Source organism: Xiphophorus hellerii, chromosome 19 (assembly GCF_003331165.1).
Source record: "Xiphophorus hellerii strain 12219 chromosome 19, Xiphophorus_hellerii-4.1, whole genome shotgun sequence".
NCBI lineage: Eukaryota > Metazoa > Chordata > Actinopteri > Cyprinodontiformes > Poeciliidae > Xiphophorus > Xiphophorus hellerii.
The window spans coordinates 16,439,464-16,466,856 of NC_045690.1; the positions used below are offsets into that span (position 1 = coordinate 16,439,464).

At 38.5% G+C, this 27,393-nt stretch overlaps 3 protein-coding genes across 16 annotated transcripts in view; 1 reads left to right on the forward strand and 2 right to left on the reverse strand.

The window, feature by feature from the left end:
* ralgapa1 (Ral GTPase activating protein catalytic subunit alpha 1) overlaps window positions 1-892 on the reverse strand; it is a 61,610-nt gene extending 60,718 nt beyond the window's left edge. For all 7 annotated transcript variants that reach the window (XM_032548303.1, XM_032548309.1, XM_032548308.1 and 4 more), the window contains exon 1: window positions 755-892. In XM_032548303.1, coding sequence (XP_032404194.1) covers window positions 755-860 — 106 coding nt within the window. In that variant the 5' untranslated portion in view covers window positions 861-892. The remainder of the gene's footprint in view (window positions 1-754) is intronic.
* Window positions 893-1,054: 162 nt separating this feature from the next.
* Window positions 1,055-4,860, forward strand: brms1la (BRMS1 like transcriptional repressor a). Of its 3 annotated transcripts, none has more exons than XM_032548312.1 (9): window positions 1,055-1,178; window positions 2,032-2,195; window positions 2,706-2,796; window positions 2,878-3,005; window positions 3,084-3,163; window positions 3,256-3,352; window positions 3,438-3,527; window positions 3,609-3,673; window positions 3,757-4,860. In XM_032548312.1, exons 2-9 carry the CDS (start codon window positions 2,057-2,059, stop codon window positions 3,853-3,855), a joined length of 789 nt encoding a protein of 262 aa, XP_032404203.1. In that variant the 5' UTR covers window positions 1,055-1,178; window positions 2,032-2,056; the 3' UTR covers window positions 3,856-4,860. The 3 variants fall into 3 exon arrangements, with proteins under 3 accessions (XP_032404203.1, XP_032404204.1, XP_032404202.1); XM_032548313.1 differs by lacking the exon at window positions 1,055-1,178 and adding an exon at window positions 1,197-1,216; XM_032548311.1 differs by lacking the exon at window positions 1,055-1,178 and adding an exon at window positions 1,448-1,582.
* A 941-nt stretch (window positions 4,861-5,801) lies between these two features.
* Window positions 5,802-26,963, reverse strand: mia2 (MIA SH3 domain ER export factor 2). Of its 6 annotated transcripts, none has more exons than XM_032547764.1 (29): window positions 26,748-26,963; window positions 26,485-26,618; window positions 25,212-25,298; window positions 20,944-25,090; window positions 20,761-20,819; window positions 20,601-20,721; window positions 20,290-20,390; window positions 16,013-16,144; window positions 15,524-15,545; window positions 14,770-14,858; window positions 14,592-14,663; window positions 13,901-14,011; window positions 13,738-13,809; window positions 13,507-13,611; window positions 13,270-13,392; window positions 13,013-13,162; window positions 12,737-12,827; window positions 12,548-12,615; window positions 12,396-12,466; window positions 12,225-12,326; window positions 11,664-11,760; window positions 11,495-11,562; window positions 11,003-11,088; window positions 10,768-10,881; window positions 9,712-9,861; window positions 7,640-7,795; window positions 7,454-7,506; window positions 7,203-7,383; window positions 5,802-7,122 (listed from the first exon to the last, which is right to left on the reverse strand). In XM_032547764.1, the coding sequence occupies exons 1-29, from the start codon at window positions 26,845-26,847 to the stop codon at window positions 6,911-6,913; spliced, it is 7,074 nt and encodes a 2,357-aa protein (XP_032403655.1). In that variant the 5' UTR covers window positions 26,848-26,963; the 3' UTR covers window positions 5,802-6,910. The 6 variants fall into 6 exon arrangements, with proteins under 6 accessions (XP_032403655.1, XP_032403656.1, XP_032403654.1 ...); XM_032547765.1 differs by having other exon boundaries at window positions 24,817-25,090; window positions 26,748-26,950; XM_032547763.1 differs by having other exon boundaries at window positions 20,601-20,819.
* Window positions 26,964-27,393: the final 430 nt, after the last annotated feature.

Sequence of the window (27,393 nt, forward strand, 5' to 3'; positions counted from 1 at the left end):
TAACTGTAGCTTTACTTTGCTCATATTTTTTTACTTTAGGAGATTGGCTTATCAGTTGAATTATACAGGACATATGTCACATTAAAGGTAGCGTAGAAATGCTTTTATTCTGTAAATACAGCTTACATTAAGTAAAAACAATCTTAGAGACAGTCCAAAATTGAACATTATGGTACATAAACATTACTGTCAATATTTTCTTAAACTTTTTCCCAGCAATTTTTTCACTTACTTAAATATGGTCTACGGAGCTTCTCACACTTCATACATGTTTGTGATTGGCATAGAAAAAAAACATAATCAAACCACCACCATAGATAGAAACTTCTATCTTCCAAACTCCACTTTCCAAAAACATAAACAATAACCAAGAGCGTCATAAAAAAAACACCTCATTTACTCTCAGCATGAATAATGAACTCTATACAGCTAGGCTTCTAACTCCTTAAGCACCATTCAAATATATCTTCAATTTGTAACAAGGTTAAAAAAAAAAATAGTGTGACCTGTCTTATTTTTATAGGTCATTTCCAAGATAAACTTATGTTTGAAATATCACAATGGATTTCTTTCTATTTGAAAACAACAGTAAGAAATAACTGAAGCCTTAAAAAATAATTAGTTGTGCATTTACTCCCACAGAGAGCAACTTATAGATGCTCGAGATTGGCCTGACATGCACCAAGTATGTATGTACACAGGCAGGGAAACACAAGCTAACCTCTTAGCTGCTTACTGTGGATCTTTAACTCACCTATGACACTTCTGAGATGCTTGAGTCTCGTCAACACGTCCTTCTTCGGGTCCAACACTTTCTGTGTTGATTTTTTAACGTCTCCATGAGGCTTTTTGGAAAACATTCCCGAGGCAGGAGATACAACAACAAAAAACCGCGACGGTGAGGAACAGAAGCTGAGGGGGCTAGCTGAGCCGCAGAGTCAGACTCAGACGTTAATCTTTAACCGTCACAAGAACCTCGGCGCTCCCGGTTCATTAACACCAGTCCTCCGCTACAGAGCTGAAAATACCCATCAGCAAAATTGCCCCCATTCTGGTCAAATTAAAGGCGAATGTGTAAGACATAGCGGGGCGACGCATCCATCTCTAAACCGCACCTCCCTTCTTCCACTCTGGTCAGGGGCGGCTCGTACGACGGTGGCTGTCATGGCGGAAACAAAGTGAGTGATATAAGAAACAAAAATCACAATAAATACAAGTAAGCGGTTTTCAAACTTTTGTTAAAGTGATTGTAATATATGCTGCGCAAATTTTTATGTATTTTAAAAACTAAGAAGTCACCAACAAATAAAGTTTTTTAACGCCTTTTTAAATATTGTAAAGGAATTCTCCGCCTTAGAGTGACTTCTGGGTAATGCAGTTCAAAGCCCATTTTGTAGGCCCTTCGTTAGTTCAGTTTACCATCAAACTAAACTACAGTTCCCATAAGAACTCATTGCTGAGATTTGTTTTTAGCATGACAGGGACACAAGTTGTGCGCAAAGAAAAACTATTTTAACATTTTTATAGTTTTTTTAAATAATTTGAAAGGGTTCTCGTAATTATCGCCTTTCTCAAAAACTATGTAAGTTGTGATTCAAACATATTTACTTATTTTGCGAATTTGTGATGTTATCATGTTTGTTATCTAACTGGTTTGCTAACATGCTAACGAAGTGCTAACATTATTTGTTTGTAAAGTTAAATTATTAATAAAATACAAAAGCTTATCGAGCTACGTTTGCTTACATTTTAACTAGTAAGTACATCAATTGGATATAATTACTGATTATTTACCCCCCTCAGATACACATGTGGTGTAAACAGGATGTAAGAAGAATTTGGGAAAATAATAAATAGTAAATGTTCCTATTTAACCATATTCTTTAATGTACAAGCGTGTTAATTGAAGGTTTTCTATTGTCTTACATAAATGTGAAAATACAATTATGTTTAAAAACGCAAAATATAAATATATATATATATGTGTTTGTTTGTTTTTTCAATTAATCGCTTAATCGCATCTCTGTTTAGAGTCTAAATTGGAGTTGTTGGTGCGATGCCGGTGCACCGCGACCGAGAGAAGAAGGAGAGTGTAGCAGAGGAGATGGAGGTAGAAGAACAGGAGCATGAAGCTTCCAGCTCAGACGAGGAGGAATCTGACACCTCTTCTGTCTCTGAGGATGGAGACACTTCTGGTGAGGAAACTCAGAAGTTGGTTACTGTTGTTTTTATGACGTGCATAATCCGTAAAGTAGACTTGCAAAAAAAAAATAAAAAAATCATACCTCTTAAACTTTCTCACATTTTGAAATTGCATGTAATCCTGTTCTCCCTCCAATCTGAATGAAATTGAGAAAGTCTGGAAACAAGAAATGACAAAACCTGCAACCGTCTCTATAGGGAAGCTGGTACATTCATACTGGTTAACAGTTGCAACTGTAATTACATGAAGTAGAGGTTCCATAAATCAACAGGACTGACTAAAAATGCATTCCATACATTTTATATTTCATTCATCTTTTTTTTTAAACCTTGTATCTTTTTCCTTTCCCTTTACAATTATTTGCTAGTTTGGGCTGGGTGTATCAGAGCGAATCTCTGATACACCCAGAGATTCGTGTATCAGAGATACAAAATGTTCAAAAGGTATGAGAACTTCTTCACGTCACACAAGAGGAATGTTTGGTCCTTTTTGAATTTCCCAGAAATGGATGAGGAAGATTGTGAACGGAGGAGAACGGAGTGCCTGGATGAAATGTCCAACCTGGAGAAACACTTCAACAATCTGAAGCACCAGTAAGATGCTGATCGATTTTCGGTGTACTCAGTGTCATAACAGCGAGTTACATCCATTCTTCCTCGTGGCATGGTGTGCAGGTTGTATCGAGAGCGACTCAGCCAGGTGAACTGCAAGCTGGCGGAGGTCGAGGTCGGACGGGCAGCAGAATACCTCGATCCTCTGGCGGTACTGCTGGAGAACATGCAGGTCCGCACTAAAGTGGCAGGTAACTTCAGTTCGTCTACAAATCCTTTTACTCCTCTCGCGGTGTTCAGTCTCACAGCCTGTATTTTTTCTCTGTCAGGTATTTACCGAGAGCTGTGTCTGGATTCTGTGAGGAACAAGTACGACTGTGAAATCCAGGCTGCGTGCCAACACTGGGAGGTTAGAAACACCGGTTATCCACTAAGGTTCTCCTGGACAGCTGAACTTTGTTTTAATTCATAACTTTTGTTATGAATTGTGTGTGTGAGCAGAGTGAGAAACTGCTGCTGTTTGATACAGTGCAGAGCGAGCTGGAGGAGAAAATCAGGAGACTGGAGGAGGACAGACACAGCATCGACATCACATCAGGTAGCGCGGTGACTGCAGTGTGTTTGGCGCCGCAAAGCCTTCGGAGCTTCTCGCAATGCCTCTGAGTCATCTTGTCTTTGTTCAGAGCTGTGGAATGATGAGCTGTCTGGGAGGAAGAAAAGGCAAGATGCTTTAAGTCCAGATAAGAAGAGGAGGCGACCTTCTGTGGTTTCTGATATCCTTTGTGTCGCAACATCTAGGAATTATACATTTCCTTAAAATTTTAGCAGTTGAATGTGTCCTTAACCCTGTTCACGTCCATATATTGTCTATATGCTGCCAGATTTGGACATCCTAGAGGACTGGACAGCTATCAGAAAGGTGCACATTTAAGATTGTCTGTCCATTTCTTCATTACCAAGTGTTTTATGCATTTTTCAACACCGTTTTCATTTGTGTTGCAGTCTGTTGCTACGTTGGGCCCTCACAGAGTGAAGGTTGACACGGACAGCTGCTTGTTCCCCTTCCGATCTGACAAAAATAGGCCGATTCTCAACTGCTGAGGAGCCCATACGCATGTTTAAAAGCACATAAGGACTTCAGCGTACAAGCAGAGGTACGAGGGACACTAATCTGAACGTTTCTACTCCCCAAAATCTGGTGGCAATTAAAGCTTCATATTTTAAGCTGCCAGTAATGCAGTTTTTTCTGCACAATAAAAAACCTCCAACATTAATGATCCTTTCAGACAGATGTGGCTGCTTTGGTTTAGACTCAGGCTTTTACAGATGTAAACGGCATCTTCATTTGTCTGATTTTGTAAAAAAAAAACAACAACATGAAACTCAAAGCAATCACTAAGCAGGTCGTAGAGTTGGTTTAAACTTCTTCACAGTTAAAGCAGTACAAACGGTTCTCCCACTCAAGCTACTTGGCTTGAGTCAATTATTTTCTAAGAAACTGTCCTTCAAAAGAGGAATAATAATGAGTGAATAGTTACAGTGTTTATGTCTTGAATGTGCATCCAGTTGGATTTTAAACACCCTCAAATTGCAGTACTTAATTTTCTAGAAAACTAATTTTAGATGAGGATGCCATTGTCTTTTTACATATTAAGTGAAGAGTAAAAAAAAATATTTTTGGTCTATCAATTGGAGAATTATTAATGTTCTCTGGCTTAGCTTGGAAGCTTTTCTGTGTCATTATTTCTGATGTTCTTAATCATATGACCCATGATTACATGTATGATGTTTTAGTTTATCTTCAAAAAGCTTTTAGTTTACCAGGGAATAACAGTTATAATTAAAACATCTGGGCTTTTTTTCAGTGCTTCAGAGCATATTGCAGTGCACAATGTTGCCTCCTACCTCTTTTTGTTTTTAAGAATAATTTCATATGATTAGAAATGTTGGGCTCCTTTTTTTTTTACATCCTTCAAGTTTCCATCTGATCAGCAATAAGAACAGTATTTTGTGTTTTTTTGGCAGATCGGTTCATGTCAGGTGCAGTTGTGTCTTTCCTGTTAATCCTGTTGATGGGTTTTACAAATAAAGGTTTTTATAAGTTTATTCCGTGTCTCTGTGAAAACTCAGGATTGAAGGAAAAAAACAACACATCGACGGATCAGCTCAGTCCTACCACACCAAGAGTGCCAAGCCCTGGATTTTCATAGGTCATTACATCACCCATATGAATTAAATATTAACCATTTCCACATTAGAGCTACCAATGTGCTCACAGAATATTAAAGAGGAGGCAGGAATTGCTGAGAGAAAGCTTTAAATCACACTGTACTCTAAACTGCTTTTAACCTGTCGTTAGTTGGCTCCTGCAGAACTCAGACAGGCTGAAATATTTCAAACATTTGAATCCGATATGATGCAGGCTATGAGCCTTTGAGTATTGGTTTGGCATGATTTTTCCATAATACTGACAGCCTTACTTTAAAAGGTAATTGTCTTAAACATTTTCCCCCAAAAATCAGGTGTTTCCAACCAATTAGAATATCAAGTACATTTTTCTCATTAATGCACTTTGAGGAAGATGCATTGTTTTATGACTATTATGTTTATACTTAAACATTTCCTTTCGTTATCTCTTCTGGATGTGTGTTATGTTTTCCTTCCACTCAACTTTCCATTCTTAAGTTTCGATGCAGCTTAAGAATGGACCCTGTTGACTTTCTGTGTTTTATCTTCTTTGTGGAGGTTCAGGCAGTTTTCACCTTGATTAAATAAGCTAGACTGCAGCTGTATTAACATGCTTATTTTAAAATTATTATAAGAAACAGAATTTTGGGTTTTTCTTAGCTATAAGCAATAATAGACATTAACTGAAAAAATTTTGGAAATAAATTACTTTGCTTAATGAATAGGTTTCACCTTTAGAAGAGAAATACTAAAACGAATTAACTTTTGAATTATATTCTAATTTATTGTAACGTTCCCATATGGTCCTGGAATCGAGTTTCAAATGCGCACAAATTTTGTGAAGACACCTGACATATCTGTTCTACTTTCATTGAAATATTTATTATGTCTATTCATTTACAGCGTACAAACCTTTCCGAAACTGGGTTTGAATTATGCAAAGGCTTTTAAAAGACAATCAAATATATGAACATATTTAAAAGGCCTGAATGTTAACAATAGATGAAGATTTTTAAATATTAAAAACATTTCATGTACACAAAATTTGAAAAGAATTACATTGAAATGTTCTGCAGATGAGCACAAAGATTTACATAATTACATAAGTGACATATAGAGAAAGTTTTAAAAGTCTTTATTCATCTATCAAATAATCACTTTTTACAAAATTCACAAAGCTGACATCTGGGAGCCTCTCTTCCAGTCAGTCCATTTGACTTGATTGGAGTCACAGTTTTCATTTGTAAGTCACTGTAACGGCGTCAGAAGCACCGCTAGACACCTGCTCTCCTGGTTTGAAACTAAGACAGAAGATGAATGGAAAGTCTATTGAATTTCAAAGGGAACTCAGAATTTGTAGTGAATTTTAAGAAAACATACTTGTTTGACCTCTAAGGAAGAAGATCAAGTATGTTGACCTGGCTGTTTTAAAGAAAATTATATTAACGGTAATAAAAATGCTAAAAAAAAAACAACAACACATTTTAAGAACTCTAGTGTGGGGGAAAGGTAACCATGTCAGGCATAAAAGGTGTGTTTCTGTCAAAATAAGTTGTGTTCATTTATTTTTCTTTCTCTGTCGTTGACCTGAATTGCAGACAAATGTCAAACAGTCTATGTGCATTTTCAACATAAGATCCAGATAACAATGTGTCTTGCCAATATGACAGCTTTAACCCACAAAGGTAGAAAGAAGTAAAGCATCAACTAAGGTGTTGATTTTAAAATCAAGAAGTGGTTGGATGACCTCTGACGGGATGGAGAAGAAAAGGTTTTACATGTAGGAGAAACAGAACTGAGGCTCTTGCAGCAACAAATCAGCATGATGGAGATTGATGTTTCTGCTCTACAAACACTGTTCAGTAAATATCCCTCCTGGCCAATAAATAGCTGGGGCAGAATGAAGGGAACTCCACCTTTCTTCCATCTGCTACTGAGCTGAAATGGATCCTCATGGAAACCGTCAGGGTTAGATGGCATCTTCAGGCGAAGGTCTGTTCTCTGGTGACTGGCTTTGAGGTGGCGAAGGCAGGGACCGCTGACGAGGAGGAGGAGGGCCATCAGATGGAGGTAGCGCCATGGGGGGGCCGTAGGGGGCGTTGGGATTAGGAGCGGGACGAAGAGGTCCACCAGGTGAGAAACGAGGAGGAAGCATCATTCCTTGAGGATGGGGAGGCCACACTGGTAGAAATACAAAGCAGTTTCAGATTAAATCCTTAGATTAAATCATCTAAGTTCTAAACATGACAACGATTTCTTACTGGGCCTCATGGGAGGACCCCCTGGTATCCTGGGATGGTAGAAATCAGGAGGGGGAGGGGGTCCATACGGGGCTCTACGGGGAAAGGGGCCATCTATAGGAATCCCTGGGGGTCCAGGTGGAGCAGGGCCACCCATCCTCAGATCCAGTTCAGGAGGAGTCCTCTGACCACCAGGACCAGACTAATGACACACATCAAATCCTTTAGTACCAATAAAGACCAAACATATAGTATCTCACACTGCTGCTCACCTCTCTGTGGTCCTGTTCACCGGGTCCAAGACGGTTTTCTCTGAACGAGCCGTCTGCATCGACAAACATTTAGTTTATGAGAGAAAAGTATATATAGAGTGTTCTATGCAACATACAGAATCACTCGCCGCATCAAACTTTTCACGCTTAAGTAGCTGCATACAAAAGTAATCATTAACAGCTCACCTGCCATGTCTAGAGGGTGAGGTGGTCCCATGGGGAGACCTCTAGGTGGCATAGGGCCAGGTGGGAGGGCCCCAGGAGGAGGCAAAGGTCCCAAAGCCCCTGGAGGAGGAGGAGGTCTCCTGAACATGGGACCTCCTGGTTCTGGAAACATGTAGCCTGAGAAAGTAAAAAATAAAAAAATGAAATAAGTGCAAAGGAATCCAACAAAACTCAGTTTCAGGTGATGATATTATTTCTGAAGTTCTTACTTCTAAAAACAGTTTAGATTTCTAAGCTTTGTATATTTTGCCGCATTATATCCAGAAATGTTTTACAGGTATCTTACTTCATTTTGATCAGAAAATGAAATTATGAAATTATGAAGTGCTAGAAAATAATACATAGTTTAATATTCTTTCCGAATAAGAAATTTAAAGGCATCTCATCCATTTAAGTTTAGCCACCTTGACTCTGATGCCCCTAAATAAAATCCAAATTGCCTTCAAAATTTGGAGTGCTTAAAAATGTTTTTGGATCGCTTAAAAAAAAACAACTGTTTTTTTTTTTAAGAGAACATCATTGAACAAGCAGCATCATGAAGACCAGGGAAAAGACCAGATATGTGTGGAATAAAATTAGGGAGAAGTTTAAAGAATAGTTAGGATATAAAACAATATTTCACACTTTGAACATCTCATGGGGTATTTTGTAGTCAAGCATCAAAAACGAAAACATGGCGCAACAACAGACCTCACAAGACAAGGTCATCCACCTTATATAACTTTACAAATACAACAGCTAGCATGCTTTTTTCAGGATTTTTTTTTCATGATTGCTAGTTTGATTTGATGAGATGGAAGATGAAAAGAAACACATGAGAATGCATAAATGTGTTTATTTATTAAATATAAAAGGTATAATATCAAAAGGTTTAACAGAGATTTTGTTGCTATTTATCTCTCAAAGATGACGTCATAATTCTCTTTAGAAACTCACTTACAGAGCAAATCAGACCTCTCTAAATTGGGTGCAGCTGAATCAAGTTGAAATTATTCTAAGAACGTGTAAAATTTTATACTAGTTGGTAGAATGAATTTATGATTTTATATGTTGCCTCTGCAAGCCAATGTTTTTGTTGTTTTTTTTTTCAAATCAGTCTTCCCTCTTGCAAACGCAGTTACATACAGACCTAAATCACTTAAAGTTAATGAATAAGAAAAACCTCAAGTACCAGCTAGCAACAGGAAACATTTTTATATTTTAAACTGCATTATTTATGACATGTTGTCTCAGCCTGCATTTCTTTCATCAGCACGCACAATGCAGACCAGGTGTAAAAACAGACTGGCCAGGGCAGAATTAAGCCTCTTAGAATCCTGCATTGTATCCCGTCTCGGCGCTGTGGTGAGAGATGAAAACAATTAGCAGCTAGCTAATGTGACTGTTTAACTTGCTCAGACAAGGTTACACAATCATTAACATGTTGCTCTGTTATTGCGAGCTATGACAAGCAATGCGCTACAACCGCATGAAGACCATGCGTCATGGAGACGGGGATATTAGTTACTGCTTTATGTCAACATCTCTATGAAAGAGGAACCCACACAGACAATGACTGCTGTTAACATAATCAAGGTGCACATGCACAACGAACACCGTCGTGTGATGGTGATGTGGCAGAAATACAGCTGGTATATGAAGACATGTTGTTCCTCTGACTGATTAAAAATGCTCCTGCAAACTGCTTTTGATCACAGTTGAAAGCTGTTTCTTCAGTTTGGTACGAATCACCACAAGGAAGGCAAATATTTGCACTTCTTTCGGAGGCAGTCCCAGTTTTTAACACAGTGCTAACTTTTTGAACTCTGATTAGTTTAGTTTAACTTTTTGAACTCTGATTAGCCGATCGGCTTCCTTTCGCTGGCAGCTAAAATTGTACATTAAAAAGAATAACAAAAGCAAAAAATACACAACGAGCTGCCTTGAAATAACCTGTTTTGTTTGTGGTTAAATGACAAAACAACAATTTCTCTTTGAAAAAATGCCCTTTGATCAAAGCAAATGTGCTTTCAGAATTTTTTTTTTCCACACACCTGGGGGTACCAGAGGCCCAGGAGGTCCTGGTGGGGGACCCCTGCGATCTCTCTCCCATGTGGGAGAGTTTGAACCGCTGTCTGAACGAGGACCTCCACTGCGCTCCATCTCTGCTTGGCCACTTGGGGGCTCCCCTGGACCACGAGATACTGGGCAGGAAAGCAGTAAGGAGGAAAGAAGGGGCAAAGCAAATAAGATGATGAAGGGATTGATGTGAAAGAAAAAGATGGAAAGGAGGGAAAAAACAACCCATGTGGGTCAGACAGAGTGTGTTGGGGGGGAAGATAAAGGCAAGAGCACTTTAAGTCAGTCAGAGAAACACAAGGCTTGCAGGCGTATTGTCATGTTAAACTTTTCATGGTTGCCGATTGGTGGATTGCAGACAGCATGCATAACATGGCTTGTCACAGTATGTACAGAACTGTTCAAAAGGTTTCACAGACATTTAACTTTTACAACTTGTCACAATACAACCGCCATACTGCATTTTATTTGGATTTTATGCCACAGCCGAATACAAAGTAGTGCATGATTATTAGTCGGAAGGAAAATGTTTTTGGTTTATAATAAATTAAAAATATGTAGCGCCACCTTTCACTGTAAGATGCATATCTACCAGCTTTGCAAGTAAAATTTTCACACAAAAGTTTAGATGGGATGAAAAGCATCTGTGAACAACAAAACTAAGTTACTCTAACACAGACATGCTTTAATCTAAACCACTCTATTGAAGCTATGAGTTAATAAGGTTACTTTTTAAGACAATTTGTTGCAAGGTGGATTTTACTTAGGAATATTTATATAAATTCATTCCACCCTTTTTATTTTATTTCCACCTCACATTTATGCACTACTTTGTGGTTCTAAAACACATTAAAGTTTCTGATTGTGACATGAAAAATGATTTTTTTTTACATCATTTACTTTTGAAAGGTTCTGTATCATCATCTAAATCTAATCATGCAATAGTCACCTAGCTGACGCCAACATGCAAACCTCATTGGGCAACATGGTTGAATAAGAACTTGCAACATGCAAGTAAATTGACTGTTTACCTCTGGGAGACAGCCTACCAGGCAGCCCATCCATCAATGTTGGAGGAGACAGGAAAGGTCTCGTTTCAGACGAGGGTCGGCCCAGAGGAGAAGGACCATAAGGCGACCTTTCAGCTGCAATGGAGGAGATTTAACATTTAAATATAACATTTCAATTTGAATGGTACCATTTACATCAGATTCCTCATGAAGGTTACTCAAATTAAGACATATTCGTTAAGACATATGGGTTTACCTCGGAAAGGCAGCGGTCTGGCCAGGTTGTTCAAGGCGTACGGGTCTTTATCGAGGGAATCCAGTTTAAACTGAGTATCTGTGAGTCTGAACACACATCATCAGTAAAAACATGGGAAACTTTAATAGCCTTAAATAAGTAAAGTGTTAAAAATATGAATGGTTTCTGTGCATTTTTCAGGTCAAATTTCCCAAACCTTTTGGGCGAGTGTAAACAGAAAATGTGATCCATTTTCTGCTTTCAAAAATACTTTATTCATCCCAAAGGAAAAATAAATGTTATTGCAACTCATTAATTAAAATTCTTCAAAGCGTTATTGTAGATAGCAATGGCTGTTGACAGGACGGCTCACTTGTAGCGCTCTGAGATCAGTCATTTCATTTATTCACTTCTTAATCCAGCAATATAATGCGCCTAAAATAATCACATTTATTTGTCTTTGTTAACACAGCCGACCATATTCAGCAAGACCAGGTGTGTTGCTTTGCTTACTTTTGTCTGAGGAGGGCGTTCTCTCTTCGGATGTCTCCCAGCTCTCGCTCTGCTGATCGCACTGCCAACTGGAAATATTTACCAGATAAATCACAATGTATAAACACCGAAATGCACTACAGCACAGCAAAACGCTCTTTGAGCTCATCTGTGGCAGAGCTTTACTGACCCAGTTATTATGAGCCTTCTTCTCATGGGCAGAGATTTGAGTGTGATACGACTGTTTTGTTTTCTCCAGCTCTTCTTCCATCTCCTCCGCTCGTTTTCTGAAAACAAAGCACAAGCAAAATTGTGAAGGGAAGACAAATGCTACTTCTGCTTTGCCAGTCCACTGTGGTTTCAGTTTTAAGAAATAAAAGTGTAAAGATGTATTTATGGAATTATTAAAATGACAGACGGATGGACAGATTGATAAAATATTGACAGATGGATAGATGATTGGAAAACATCTATCCAGATGGCTGGTTAGACCTTTTACAAAAAAGGATGGACGATGACGTTACAGTAAACATATTTACTTTTTAAATTAAACCAGATGATCTAATCTAATTGCTTTACACAAAAAAAAGTTTGAAACTATTTGTGAAACCAAACTTCCTCATCAACACATTTTTAGGAATTCAGATATTTAATCACACAGACAGTGGCACATGAAATAAAATACAAAAAAACTGAAAACCATTTTTCTTTTCCAAATAGAATTCCATATTTTTGCAGACACAGGTGTTACCTGTAGTTATTCAGTTCTTCCATCGCCATTGCAATGTTTTTATCAGCTTTATTCAACTTCTCCTCCTTCTGGTGACGCTCCTTCTCCTCCACAGTCAGCATTCTACACAAAGGTTCATGATTACAGACTCATCAAACACTTTATTTAACTACTAACTGTAGAGGTATGAACCTGTGCAGCTTGAGCTCGTTCTCCTGGTACATTTCTGTCATGATTTGCAGTTTCTGTTGTATCCGCTCGACCTGCACACATGAACCAGGACTATCAGAACAAATGACTCAACCGTATAATAAACCTCACGGTAACAGTTTGAGGTTACCTACCTGGCCCGTATAATTCTCGGTGTCAGATTGCAGGGACAACTTCTCCTTCTCCATCTCCTCAATGCTCACTTTAAATGGAAAAGAAAAAAGCAGAAAATATGATAAGATTTCCGAGGCTTCTTTTAAGAGTCGATTAGTTAGTTCCTCTTTTTCCACTAACATATCAGCATCTGACTACAGTTAACCCACATTGCAGATCTTCTTTTGCTTTGATTTCATCATTCAGCTTCGCAAACACTCTGTCTTTATCTTCATCCACTGATTTGAGGTCTGCATTCAGCTGCACGTAGACACAAGTACATTATTTAAAAATGATTGTTCAGTGGGTCATGATGGCATGTGCTAACTGGAAAAACATTTATATTCTGAAAAATAACACAAATATACTAATTGAAATGATTATTTTTTAAATATGTGCTTGATTTACATTCAAAACTGTAAATTTTTTAGACTTTGGCTTTGTACCTTAGCAGCAAAGATGAGTTTCTGGACTTTCTGCAGGTGAGCGTCGTCGTCTTCTCCCGGCGTCCCATTGGTTGCCTCCTTTTCTCCTCCCTCCTCACCCTCTAGATCTGAATCCCAGCATTTCATTTGGAGCAGCCGATCCGTCAAGGACTGGGAAGAGTTATAAACGATTACACACGTCTAGCAGCAAGCATGTGGCGGTACTTGAACTTTGCTGTTCTCCTGATATGATCGATGTTCATAAGAGGCAACCACACCATTATACGATCATCCTTGATGGCCACATCCTGCAACATTGCACTGTGGGCGACCTCGCACCTCCGCATCTCCTCCTCCAGCTCGCTTACTCTTTCTGCCCATCCCTCCACCTCCTGCTTCAACTGTGATAAAAACACATGGACAGAGATCTAAAATAATGATGCAGAGGATATAAGAAGAATAAGAAAGATACAAATTCATGTATGAAACCCTTTCCTTAGTTTACAGAATCTGACCTGATTGTTGCTCTCCTGTAAAACAGTGTTCTCCTCTTCTGCTGTTTCCAGGTTTCTCTGTAGTCTCTCGCTGTTCATGCTGTAAACCTTCAGAGTTGTTTGTGCCTAAACAACAAAAAAATGCAATCACTCTGAGAAGTGGATAGAATAAAATTCAAGTAAAAGACAAAGAGAAGAAGAGGCAGGAGAGCAACTGAAAGATAATAGCTAGAAGGGAATAGAGTCAAGCACCTGTTCCTCTTTTGAATGGAGCTCTTTGGTTTCTTCTTCACATGCTTTCATGCTTTCCTCAAGCAGAGTTATCTGTAATAAAGGCAAAAAGATGATATCACTGTGGATTCTCGGTTGGGATAAACACTATGATTACAGAATATTTTTAAAAGTCCGGGCCTACCCTCCTTTCTTGCTCCTTTCTATGTTCTTGTTGCTGGGACAGCTGCTCCCTCAGATGTCCAACATCTGTCCCTAGCTGCTTTTTACTCTGTTCCAACTGTTCGGCTCGGCCCTACCATGAACATAAAAAACAACTGTGTTTAGAAAACTTGTAAAAATAAAAAAAAAAGATTTAAAAAAGTCAGTCCAGTTTCATTAAGCAAGAAAGAAAAAGAATCAGACAAATTTGGGTCATGCTAATTCAATTTATTTGACTTTTATGGATAACTTGAGGTTAGTTGGATTCAATAATTCGGAGCTGAATCTGAATTTTGCCAGTTTTATCCGATTTCCAGTTTCACCACAAATTTCAAAACCAAGTAATCCAAGACGATGTGGAATGGTTAAATTTGGTAAACTCATCCAGCTTGAATGTTTAAAATTAAAAGTAGCTTTGTGGTGCAACACCAAGATAAATATACAATACATGTTGACCGTTATGTCAGTGCTTTCAATAACAAGAAACCACAGTAATGTTCCACAACATGCAAAGACCTTCTTATCAGCCCTTTATCCTCCAAAACAACAAAAACCTGCTTCCAACAAGATAAACATATGCTTTTTTACTGGAAGAATGAATAAAATAGAGTTTAACTTTAAGCTTCACACATATGTTTACACTTCAATTCAAGTCTTTGTTCCCTCTGCTTTACCTCCAAGTCTTCGGATTTTTGAGTCTGAGCCAGAACGCCGCTGTCCCCGAGTAAATTCTCCAGGTCATCATACTGAGAATTACAGGTTACAAAGAAGTGACTCAGTCAGTCCACAGATTTGAAAACAACACAGAGAAGGCTCTGGCTCTCAAAACACTCAGTAAGCATGAGCACCAACCTCTTTTTGACACTGACTGAGAGTCTCCAGGACTTTACACTTTTCATCCAGCAGCTGTGCAAGTTGCCCAGCCAGCCTCTCTTCCTTTTCTGAAAAACAAAAGATATTAAACAAAAAAACAAAAAAAAAAGAATTTCAAACTTGTTTTTGCCATTTTGCCTGTATAATGAAGCAAGATGAGTGTCTTATCATGGTACTTTCAGATTCAGTTTGGCATTTTCAATGTCACAAAGCTGGTTCTGTCACCATGGCAACTTATGTTGGAAACCAAAATCTGCTCAACAGACCAGATTATGCTCTAGAGCCTACCGCTGAAATGACATCCTCGCACGATTTACTGCAGTGACTTTTTAGACGATTTAATGTCAAAGTAGATTAGATAGATACCTTATTAACGTCAAGTTATTTTTCACAGTAGTTTATAATATAAGTAAATCCAGAGCAAATAACATTTACAAAGTTCTAAACAACATGTAAACTATAAAAAAACCCACTTCTGCTTTAATAATTTGGCTGCATATTAATTTGCAATTAGCCTAGCTTTCTGTCCATTTTATTTGACATTATCGTCTGTGACTCTGGGTTGAGAGATGAAGTCAACAACCAGCTTTATAGCAACAGGAGGCAAGGTGTTTAATGCTAGGCTTAGTTAAATTGGATCTTTCAAGGAGAAAGCTTGTCAATTAAATGCCAGCAGAAAACAGCACTGATGGTTTATTTAGAAAGTTGAAAGGTATTTGTGGTGAAAACTTACTTCGATACAGTCTGCTCTTTATCTGTGTGGAAATAAGAGCAAAAAAAGACGATAAATAACAGAGTGATTTTATGCTGAATTATTCATATATTGTGAACATATTACGAAAAAGTTGTAAATAAAGATGAAAAGATTGTGACCCCATGGTCTGACCACATTTCGAGTTGCGACAAATGTCAAATGCCTGTTTGGTCATTTATTTTCTTTTAGTGGCAATGGAAGCAATAACAAACACTTTGTCAAAGCTAACTAAACACTACAGAGTTGCACCACTCCATCACACATAATTTGTAAGACATAGACATAGCTATTAATATTTCTTTTTGGCTTTGATGCAAAACTTCTGTAGGTCACACTCCAGAAGACAAATATTAGCAGCTACTAATTGTTGACATTTTCCTGTTTGCTGATAGACTGAGGGAGGAATACAACTTTTATGGACCAATAATTATGTGGCTCGCTGGTAAACATTCAAGGCAGTTCACTTACAGATCTATAACATCTACTGGTGAACAACAGGAATGTCACCAGTCCCACCAGGCCAGTGAAGATTACCGGTTCCCATGGTACACCATACAGGTCTGGCCCTGGCCTCATGTCATCAGGCAGTAGTGACACAGCCTAAAAGAAGAGGGAGGAAAAAGAAGAAAAAAAAGGGTTAATTTTTGAGTCTGCTTCTTTTCATTTAAATCTTTACACTTTACATCCCAGAGTTATTAACAGCTGATAGCTATGTTGCAATTTCAAGTCTATAGTTCCATTACCCAAAATATTACATTACCAAAAGAGCTTTTGTGCCATGACATAAAAGACAGGCTTTCACCTAACTCCTCTCTTTAACACTTTTCCATTTAAACGATTATGTACCCAAAATTTAAGGTTAACATTTTTAGGGCTGATCATACGTTTGTTTCGTTTCACACAAATGAATGTAGTTAAAAATATTACTTCAACTTAAATCTGGAAAGTAGAAATATCTCACACAAACTGACAGGCAGGCGGTGGAGGAGTGATACTGAATTTACACCTACGCATAGTGTAGCTCCATTACATTCGATCAGTTTTTTTTTTGGATTGCATGTTTGGACAATTATTCGCTCTGGTTTTGGATGGTGCACACCTGCAATAATTTTTGCTTCTACTTTATTACCTTTGGAAAGTTGTTATGATGCCAACTCTGGCCACATGGTATTGTTTTTAACACTAGGAGCAGCTGATTAGCTTCCCAGAGGCTCACATAAGACCTGAACTGTGATCCCAAATACCAAAGAAGTTGAAAAGGAGGCTAGAAAGATGTAGAGCAAAGAGAGGAGGAGGAAGTTCAGACCTTCTTTTCCACCGATCATAATGGGCAAGGATCATATCTCAGACTCCAATGTCTCTCTCTCTCTCTGCCTAGCTTTCCAACCTTATGCCCAGACAGAGATTTAAAAAAAGTTTAAAAAGGAAAAGCACATCATGTGGATTAGCAGCGCTTGCCAAAAAACTGATTTTGTCATCCAGGACATGTTACTATGGAATACCATCTTTACAGCATGCCATAGCAGTCATAAGACATACTGACAGTCTTCAGTCAGTCTTCTTCAGATTTGTTGCAAGTCTGACTCCTACTCACAGTATCACCGACAACAACGATTCTGAAGACACTTGGATGACGAGGTACGAAAAGATTTAATTTTCCCTTGGGATAAATAAAATATTTTAAATTAACTGAATTGAGTTTGAGCTGTCTCAGGAGTAGCGGTAAATGTGAGATCATTTATCCTACAGTTAAAGCTTGACCTAATCTAGGTCATCAACAGGAAAATCACCAGCTCAACCACAACACCAAATCTACAACAGAATGGCTAAAAAGAAAATGATTAGTCTAGACCACAATCTGATTTGAAATGCTTTTAAGGGACCCGATGAGAGCTGTGCATCAAGGATTGTCTGCTATCCCTAATGAATGCTGTAAAAAGGAAGGGGGCTAAAATCCCTCCATGGCGGTATAAGACACTAATAAAATCGGAAATAAATTTTATACCGAGTTTTTGTTGAAAAAGGTGGTTCTACAGGCTGTCGAATTCTGAATTCATATTTCACACATAATGTTAAATTGTTGGGTTAATCCTTTCTAGTAAACTTTCAGTGTGAAATCAAATCAATTTAATTACAAATTCACAACCAAAACAATATAACTGCAATTTTAATTACAATTTTAAAAAAGAGGAACTCTGGGTTATTGTGACAACTTCACTGGAGTCCTAGGCAGTTGCAGTCTGATTACCAAACAGCTGTTTCTGTGGGATTATTACAGTTCAGTTTGCCATCACAGAAAATGCGCCCAACAGAGAAATATAACATAACGCTCATCATTTCTCAAAAATTAACACAACCCCCAAGACAATAAAAACTTAACACAAGAGAAATGCTGACTGACTGAACCAGCTAACTATGCTAATGCCTATAAAATGGTTTCAAACTGAAAGATAAACCATGACAGTGCTGGTCAAAAGCAATGTCGGAACACACGCCTGAGAGTAAAGATAGTACTACATGTAATAAACCCTGATCCCAGTCCGTTATATTACTTCGGCTCTGGCGGCTAAATGGGAAATGCTAACCAGAACCTGACACATATTAACGTACATCTTTCAGTTTCTCCACGGCGATGTTGTAGTAGGTTTCTGCTGTCGCCTGAAAGTCGGCCGCTTTGTTGGCCAACTGCTCATTTTCCGGACGTTCCGTCATGTCCAAGTTATTTCATTTGGCTTAATATTTAATAGGAATTTCATTAATACTGATTAGAGAAAGACAGGCTTCCTACAGCCGGGTTAACGGCTATTTCACATCCTATTCACAACGCCGATCATCCAGAAAGTACCATATTTTTCAGTCATTATAGACGGAAGCCGGAATGTTAAATCTTCTCCACCAACTAGAAGGAATATCTTGAGACCAAAATTATAAGGAAATATTTATGAAGATGTTTATAGAAGATATATGTAAAAAAAAAAATCACATTTACATTTTTAGGCATGCTATGTTTAAAAGGAGTTTACAAGCCCCCCCCCCACGTTTGTGAATGGTTCGTTCCAAACGTCACCAATTGTAAGATGCCACACAGGCACATCGGAGCCCTTTCAATGTGACACCGTAGCAGACAGGTGTCATCCATAGATTGTTTATATATCTTTATATTCTATACTTTACAGATACAATTCATTATGTCACCACAAGACAAATGTACTTTTCTGAAAATTAAGTAACAAAGGGGATATATATGTATATCTTAAGAATTATGCAATGTACATAGTGTGGCAAACTTTGAATGTAAACAACTTGGTAATGACAGCCCTGTCTAAAGTCAGCCTGACGGCTTGAGCTCTAAATGTCATACTCACCGACCTGGCCTCACTTATATCCATCTGAATATAAAGAATCTCTTGCCCTGTGACACCATGTAGACCTGAAATCCAAGTTGGCCTCTGGTGTGTATCAAATCCAACCGTAAGAAGCTACAGTATGTCGGCGTCAAGCCAGTCTGACAACTGAGACGAAAGCAAACTTGAATGCCAAAGGGAGAGTGAGATCAACATGTCACAGGTTCAGTCTTAAAGAACCAGGCGCCTGCAAAGGACTCATTGCCTGTAGAAACCAAAAACTGCTCTATGCAGTTATTGGTTCAACATGAACTTTAAGAAGGAAAATTATTAAAATAATAAAATATTATACTTTCATCTCAAACATTATTATTTTCACCTTGCATTTATGAGTATTTTTAGATTTTTCTGTTTACTCATAAAGATAATCCTGCCTGTTAAGGTTAGTATTCAAAAAACTACCATATTCTTGCCTTGGTGAAAGAGAAATCTCAGTAGGGGTGGACAATGCAGCACTGCTTACTGTAGGCTATGGGATTATCGTGATAACAGTTTCTCATCTTACAATAATAACAACAGACTCCAATTTAAGATGTGCTGTGGATCTCTAGAGTTTGGCTGCTTCTGTGAATTATGCTCTGCTGTCAGTTTTTGATGGAAAATCTACAACATAGGTACGTTTGCAGGTTTTTGTTCTCTTCCCATTTTAGGTCTGTAATTGAACTGTGCAACATTAGATTTTTACGGTTTGTTTCTAACCTAAACTACCTTTAACTTTCTCCACAACTTTATCTACGACTTGTCTGGTGTGCTTCTTGGTCTTCATTAAGCTATTAGTTTTGCTATGTTCTCTAGCAAACGTCTGACATCTCAACAGAGCAGCTGCTTTTATGCTTAGACTTTATTATCCAGAGCTGGACCTATCTACTAATCAAGTGACTTCTGCAGGCAATTGGTTGCACTGTTTTTTATTTAGTGGTGTCATAGTAATTGGGAGCGAAAATAACAGCACATTCTTTTAGGTTTTGATTTGAAAAAAATACAAAATATACATAGTTTGCATACTTTAGCTACTATTTAGTGTGATCTCACAGAAATATCAATGTAAAACTCATGGAAGTTTATGGTTGTAATATGACAAATGGCAAATCTTTACCAAAGTCATAAGTTGTTAAAAAAAACAACACCACAAATATCTGAAGATTCTCACCTTTGTAAAAAGTTGCCTCTAATTAAATAACCAATAACTCTTTAGTATCTTATGCTTTTTTGTTTTAAGGTGGTTTTATACTAAAAACATATTCACTTAAAGAACTATTTCAACATAAATGGCTTATTTTATGTCAAGCAAACAACTCCTACTTTCTTTCTGGGGGCTGCAAATGCAGTCTTGGGTCTTACCTGCACATGAATCCAAACAAGGATTTCCATCACTACTTGAGCACAATTTATGGAGTCCTCAGCTACCCGATGAATGAAATCCAGAGTTTGCGTCATTACCCCTAGAGTCAGAGTCACACTTTTAGTTTTGTTGATGTAATTAATGGGCTATTAAAAGAATATCGTACAATAATGTATAATAAAGTCTTAGTCAAACCTGTTTTACATAAATGAGAGGTAGCAGGTCAACCTCACCTTAATGAAATATTTCCTCATATTTACTTCTCCTTCAATATTTCTTCCAGATTTCAGCAGATTTGGTTTTCTCATACCTTTCTGTTTTGATCCTGGCTGAGTGAGATGGAAGGATGCAATATTATCTTTACTTCCTTCAACTCTTCTTTCCTCCTCCTCATAATTCCAATCTTTATGTTTGCCATCATCATCATCATCATCATCATCATCATCATCATCATCATCATCATCATCATCTTTATGTAAAGAAGCAGTTTGGGAATTATCTTCCTTTTCTTGGCTTGAACTGTGCTCAGCTGCATGTGACAAAGGAACACACAAATACACAGCCATGAGGACAGACCTGAACCGACAGGTTAAATTAAATCAAAACATCAACAATATGAGCCATGATAGTTAATGCAAGTTAGACAAAAATACCTTGATGATTACTGACATCTGATATTCCTGTGCTGACAGTCTCCTTCACTGTTTTCAATAACGTTTCCAGCTTCTGCAGTGCAATAATTGCACTGGTCCTTTGTTTGTCCTCCTGCGGTGCATCAGTGATGCTCATTCTGGGAGCCACAAGAGTCTCCATGTTGTGTTGCAGAAGTCTTTCTATATCCAACAGTATTGACTGATCATCCTCTGCAGTCGCGGCCTCCGAACCTTTCAAAATGTAATCTAAAAATTGCAGTTTGTGTCGGCCGAAGAGGTCCTCTAATATAACTACATCGTTCGCGTTCATGTGGTGGAGGAGATTTTTGTAATGTTTGGTGAGGGGTTTTGTTTTGGATGGTTCTTTGGTGACCAAATGAGCGCTGTGGGGGAGGTTTTCAGCAGAAAGAGGATGAGACTGCGATTGCTCTGTGGGAAATGCTGCGTGTGTTACTTCAGCATGAAATGAATCTGTGGGGAACTCTAGTTCTGGAGTAATGGAGGGGTGAGGCTGTGATGGCTCAGCTTCATTTGTGTTGAAATTATGAACAGACTGGGTGGACTCGGGCATCTCAGGGGTGGGTTTTTGGGAGAAAAATCCAAAGGTGTTTTCAATAAGACCAAAAGCTCCTCTACTTTCACTGTCTGTTCCCTGAGGTTCTGTAGACTCAGTTTGCTCAGATGTCTGAACTTCACTTTCAGCAGAGTCATGCATTTCTTCTCTGTCTTTGTAAAATTCATTTTCTGTTTCTGTAGCATATGTTTTCCTGGTTTCTTCTTCAAAATCATTATCTTGTCTGTCTTTTTTCCAGTCGCCATCATCATTTACCTTCGTTCCAGTCCGTTCTCCATCCTCAAACCCACCTACTTCAACATTATCATCCTCCACTTCCTTCTTTGGGTGCTCGTTTTCTTTCTGAAGCTCTTCTTTGTTCTGTTTCTCTACTTCCTTCTTCTCCTGCTCCTCGTCCTTTTGGATTTCAGTCTGTGTGTTCATTTCAGAAACCAAAGAAGCCAAGCTGGAATGATCCAGCATGTCAGTTTGCTTGTGTTCTAACTGTCCCTCCCAAACCTGGTTTTCAACTTCCTTTTTTGCTTGTTTATTTTGCTCCTCAGATTCCTCTAACCTTTCCAGTGTGTCCTGCTCATCCCCTAGTAACACATCCCCTATTTGCTGGTTTTTTAGCTCCTCTACCTCCTGCTCATCTTTTTTTAACTCCATCTCCACTTCCCCAGAGTCATCTGCTATCTCAATTTCATTTTGCTTCTCCAATTCCTTTAACTCTTCCACTCTGATCTGATGTCCATGCTCTAGTAACTCCTCTACCTGTTTCTCTTCCTCATTTAGCTTCTTCATCTTCTTCTCCCTTTCTTCTGTTAACTCCATCTCCTCCTGACCTGAGCTCTCCCCAGAAACTTCTGACATCTCTTCCTCCTCCTGCTCTGTTTCATTTGGCTCCGCTGATTCATTTAACCTTTCCACCTGGATTTGCTCATGCTCTACTAATACTGTTTTCCATTTCTCTCCCTCCTTTAGCTCCACCATCTCTTTCTGCCTTTCTTCTGCTAACTCCATCCCCTCTTGATTTGAGCTCTCCACAAAAACATCTACCTTCTCCTCTTTTTCATTTTCTTCCTCCAATTCTTTTAACTCTTCCACTCTGATCAGATGTCCATGCTCTGGTAGCTCCTCTACTCTTTTCTCTCCCTCCTCCATCTCCTCCATTTCCTTCTGCCTTTCTTCTGCTAGCTCCGCCCCTTCCTGACTTGAGCTTGCCCTGAAAGCACCTGACATATTCTCCTCTTCCTCCTGTCCTATTTCATTTGGCTCTACTGATTCCTTTAACCTTTCCACATTGACCTGCTCATGCTCTAGTAATACTGTTTCTAATTTTTCTCCCTCCGCTTCCACCTCTTTCTGCCTTCCTTCTGCTAACTCCATCCCCTCCTGACTTGAGTGCTCCCCAGAAACGTCTGCCTTCTCCTCTTTTTCGTTTTGCTCCTCAGACTCCTTTAACTCTTCCTCTCTGATCTGATGTCCGTGCTCTGGTAACTCCTCTACCAGTTTCTCTAGCTCCTCTGTCTCCTCCTGCCTTTCCTCTCTTAACTCCATGTCCTCCTCTGAAATATCTCCCATCTCTTCTTCCTTTTCTGTTTCCTGCTTATTTAAGGCCTCCAATTTCATGTTCTGTTCCTCTTGCTTTACTTCCTCGATCTGTTCTTGTACCTCTACCGCTTCCTGTTTATCAATTTCTACCTTTCCCTCTTCTTTTAACCTCTCTTCAGTTTCTCTTTCAGAAACTATTGTTGATTTCATTTGATTTCCATTGAAAACTTCGTTCTCAGAATCTGATGTCTCTTCCTCAGTTAGTTCATTCTGGTCTTTTACAGTTTCCTTGAATCGGTCAACATCACCGTCTCTTACAATCTGTGGAGACTCTTTAGTCATGTAAATGTTTGGTTTGGTTTCATTCAAACCCTCCTCTGAGACACTGTCATGCAGACTTTCAGTGTTTCCAGAAAGTAACAGTTCATCATCCTTTGAAGTGACTTCCACAGTTTGTGTTTCTTGCTGCAGTCTTACCTTTCCCTGATGAGGGGAAGAGCCAAGCTGACTCTGGTCATTGCTTTCCTCCTGATCACCACTGACTTGAGTTTCCTCTGGCAATTCAGACTGAACTCCTAGTATTTCCTGTCGAGATGGATCTGTCACTTTGTTAAAATGCTCTTCTATATGAATATCCCTGTTAACTGGACTGTTTTCTGACATTAGAGTGGATACTTCAGTTTTATGAACCTGGTTTGTTATTTCAGCACCTTCCTCCTCCAAACTTCCTGGAGCCTTGATTTGAACATCATGATTTTCACTTTCCTCCATGCTACCTTCAAGTTGCTCCATGGAGTTTGAATGTAATTTCTCTAAGCTGTGGTCAGGACCTGAACTGATTTCAGGTTGCTCAATAACCTCATCATTTTGACTGATTTGTTTATCTCTGGTATTATGTTCACCAACATTTTCATCATCTATTTGGGAGGAGTTATGCATTGAATCATCTTTGTTGAAAATCCCTGCATCAATATCTAAATTATTTACATCCTCTGTGTTTGAATGATCAATATTATTTTCTGCAGCATCAATACTTTCAGCACTGACCGGTAGTGTATAAGGGACCGTTTCAGCCTTTACTTCTTCTGAAAATGAAGCTTCTGGTTGACTGATATCCAGGCTTTCAAATCCAGATGGTTGTTCTAACATTTGATCCCTTTCTGGTTCCCTAATACCACTTTCTTTACTTCCATCAGCTCCAGTGTTACTACCCCCCAAACCAAAAATTCCCCCAATTCCCGTCTCCATCCAGGAACTAGATGGCTGCTCTTCCTTCACTTCCACATCTTCTCCTTCTGAATCCTGACCACTTGAGCCAAACCCCAGCCTGCTCGCCAACCCACTGCCCAGCCAACTCATTGTCCCCATGTCTTCCTTCTCCTCTTCCTGTAATTTGCTGCCTTCCAGGTCCAGAGACATCCTCCTACTCCTAAACTTCTCTGTGGGCTCTTTCTCATGACCTGTTTCTTCATTTTCTTCATTTTCTAAAGCAACAGTTTTCTTCTCATCACCGAAGCCAAGCCACCCAGTCATCGTTGAGGTAAAGGTATCTTCCCTACCTTTCACACTATCTTCATCATTGTTAGGTTTGTCTTCTCCTCCAATGCCCAGCCAGCCCGTCACAGAAGATGTGAGTGACGCTTCTGATTTAGTCTCCTTCTCATCTTCCCTCACTTCTTGTTCTGAATCCCCTGACTGCTCCTCTTTAGCAAAACCTAACCATCCTGTCATAGACGAACGCAGCCAGGAGGAGGATGGAGACCCACCTTGTTGCTCTGGAATTGCTGAAGTCTTGAGTTCATCTTCGAGAAGTTCAGTTGCATCGACGAGATCTTTGTTTCCACCTTCATCTTCTCTTTCTTTTACCGTAGATTCAGTAGACAGCAAAGTACCTTGAGCATTTGTGTCATGAGAGTGTGGGCCGATTTGGCTGGATTCGGGTTCATGGCCTTGAAAGTTAAGATCTTCGTCTTCATCAGTGTCCAGATGAGACATGTCAAGAGGATATCCAGACTCATCCATACAGAAGAAATCAGATTTCTGCCAAAAACAAGAATTAAAGTCTCAAAGTGAAGAAAACGTTACAGTTTTAGGCCAGCAGCTATATCATAAACCTTAAGAGAGAGTATTTTTTTAGTATCTGATCAGTCACTGATGTTACCTGGGTCTCTAGCACTTTCCTCATTGTGGCAAATACTTCCTCCTCTTGTACTGCATCCTTTGGGAAGTAGCCAAATTGTTTGTCAATCTGAAAGAAATATAAGGTTGGTGCAATCATCTATTTTAAAAGTCAACAAACACAAACACATAAAAAATGTCCAAGGTTATTCTGATTTTTATTTAAACTTAAACATCTTGAAGTAACTGTGGTTGAAAAAAATTAAAATATATATTTTGAAAAACATGAGGGGCCTAGAGATTTTTCCCCATATTTTTTCACATCACAACCATGAGCTTCTATATACTTTGCTGGGATTGTATGAGATAGATCAAAACAAAGCAGCACATAACTACAAAGTGGGACATTGACACGGGGTTTCCAATTTCTGCAAATAAAAAGTATGGAATGCATATGTGTTCAGGCGCTTTACAGTGATACCCTTAAATAAAATCCAGTGCAACCAAGTTCCTGCAGATATCACCTAAATAATAACTGGAGTTCATCTGTATGTAAGAAGGCTCCTTTTCATTTTAAAACAAGTTATATAGTGAATGCAGAAAACATGTAACAGGGGTCTCCAAATCCAACGCACAAGAGCTACTGTCGTGCAACTTTCCAATGCATCCCTGCTCCAACAAACCTGAGTCACATGATGGAATTACATCCTCAGCATGTTATGAAGTTCCCTGGAAATTACCCATTCATTTGATTTAGAGGTATTACAGTTGCAGGACAGAAGCACTTGAGGACCCCTAATGCAGAAGAAGATTAAATATGGCATAGTCAAAGTCTAGACTACAATTCAATTGGAGATCTGTGCCAGTGCTTGGAAATGGTTGCTCATAGATGGTCTCCATCTATAATTATATTTGTACAATTTTTTTGTAAACCATTTGTATCATTTTTTATCAGCTTCACAATTATGCAGTATTTTGTGTCACTCTATCACATTAAATCTCAACAAAATATTTTGAAATGTGTGTTCGTAAGAAACTGTGAAAAACTTTACAGTTTATGTGCTTTTGGAAGTCATTGTGACTCTCCACCTATAAATACATACAACTACTTCATAAATGAAACCAAACCGGGAGCAGGGAGACGTCCCACAGATCCCAGCATCACAACTGCTCAGGACTCACAAACAAAGCTGCTCTGTATTATAATCAAGACTTATCTCAATAAGCAACAACCTAAGATAAGATGCTGGTTGTATTAGGTAATATCTTTGTTATTTTCACCATTATAACTATATAACTGCTGCTTCAAAACATACACTGCCTGCCCAGAGGTCTTCTCGTTTCCCCGTCAGTTTGTGGTACACAAAAATTGTGTCTCCTCGTCTGAAATCCAGGAATCTGCAATCCTTTCCTTGATGGTTCTTTACAGCCTGAACTCTGCTCATTGGACCTAAAGAAGCAAGCACAAAAGTTAAAGGCGACACATATAATCATAATCACTTTACCGGAAGTTTAGACGTAGAATTAATCCTACAAGTATAGTTTGGCCTAGGACTTGTACCAAATCGTTTGGACTTACTTTCACATTCTGGATCCCCACAGATCTTGTAGTCAGACAACAATCCCATATTTAAGTCTGTAAAAAGCATAAAAAATACAATCCAAAGACAGTTTTCCATAGTTATCAGATTTTTTAAAATTGTATCAAATGAAAATGTCCATTGCAGGGTGGAAATAACTCTCAGTTCAGCTGGCAAGTGGACATTGCCTCTGTGCTGTTGCTGTCACAAAAGCTCAATGGTGAATGAAACAGTTGAGATAAGATATGAGGCCTGCAGAAAGATAATCATTAACAAGGGTTGAGTATTGTGATAGACATTAAAATTTTTTTTTGGTCAAAATTTTTTTTTCTTCAAACTCTAATACAAGACAAAAAAATGTCTGTAAAAAAAGTAATCATTTTTTAGTATTCTAATGTCTGTTTTTATTCTGTGGCCTTTGAACTTTATGAAGCTCATGGCGCATTTAATTGCTTCTCAGAAGTCGGAATGTTTGAATTCCAAGTCACTGAGATTAATGAACTCTGAAAATGAAATGATACAAATTCTGAGAAAAAGTTAGTTTTCTTAGAAAAACCAACCTCAAAATTCAATGAAATAATTGACTGTCAAAAAGTTTTTATTAAACGCAGGAAATTATATATGACTAAAAGATGAAAAAGATAG

Bases quoted from the DNA above. Each gene is read 5' to 3' on its own strand.
- mia2 (XM_032547763.1), bottom strand. From the start codon at position 26,847: ATGGAAAACTGTCTTTGGATTGTATTTTTTATGCTTTTTACAGACTTA. The intron at 20,820-20,943 runs GTATTTTTGTCT...TGTCACATGCAG, and splicing joins AGATGTCAGTAATCATCAAG to CTGAGCACAGTTCAAGCCAA. The intron at 11,089-11,494 runs GTAAGCAAAGCA...ATGTGTGTTCAG, and splicing joins AACGCCCTCCTCAGACAAAA to ACTCACAGATACTCAGTTTA.
- brms1la (XM_032548312.1), top strand. From the start codon at position 2,057: ATGCCGGTGCACCGCGACCGAGAGAAGAAGGAGAGTGTAGCAGAGGAG. The intron at 2,196-2,705 runs GTGAGGAAACTC...TGAATTTCCCAG, and splicing joins TGAGGATGGAGACACTTCTG to AAATGGATGAGGAAGATTGT. The intron at 3,006-3,083 runs GTAACTTCAGTT...TTTCTCTGTCAG, and splicing joins GGTCCGCACTAAAGTGGCAG to GTATTTACCGAGAGCTGTGT.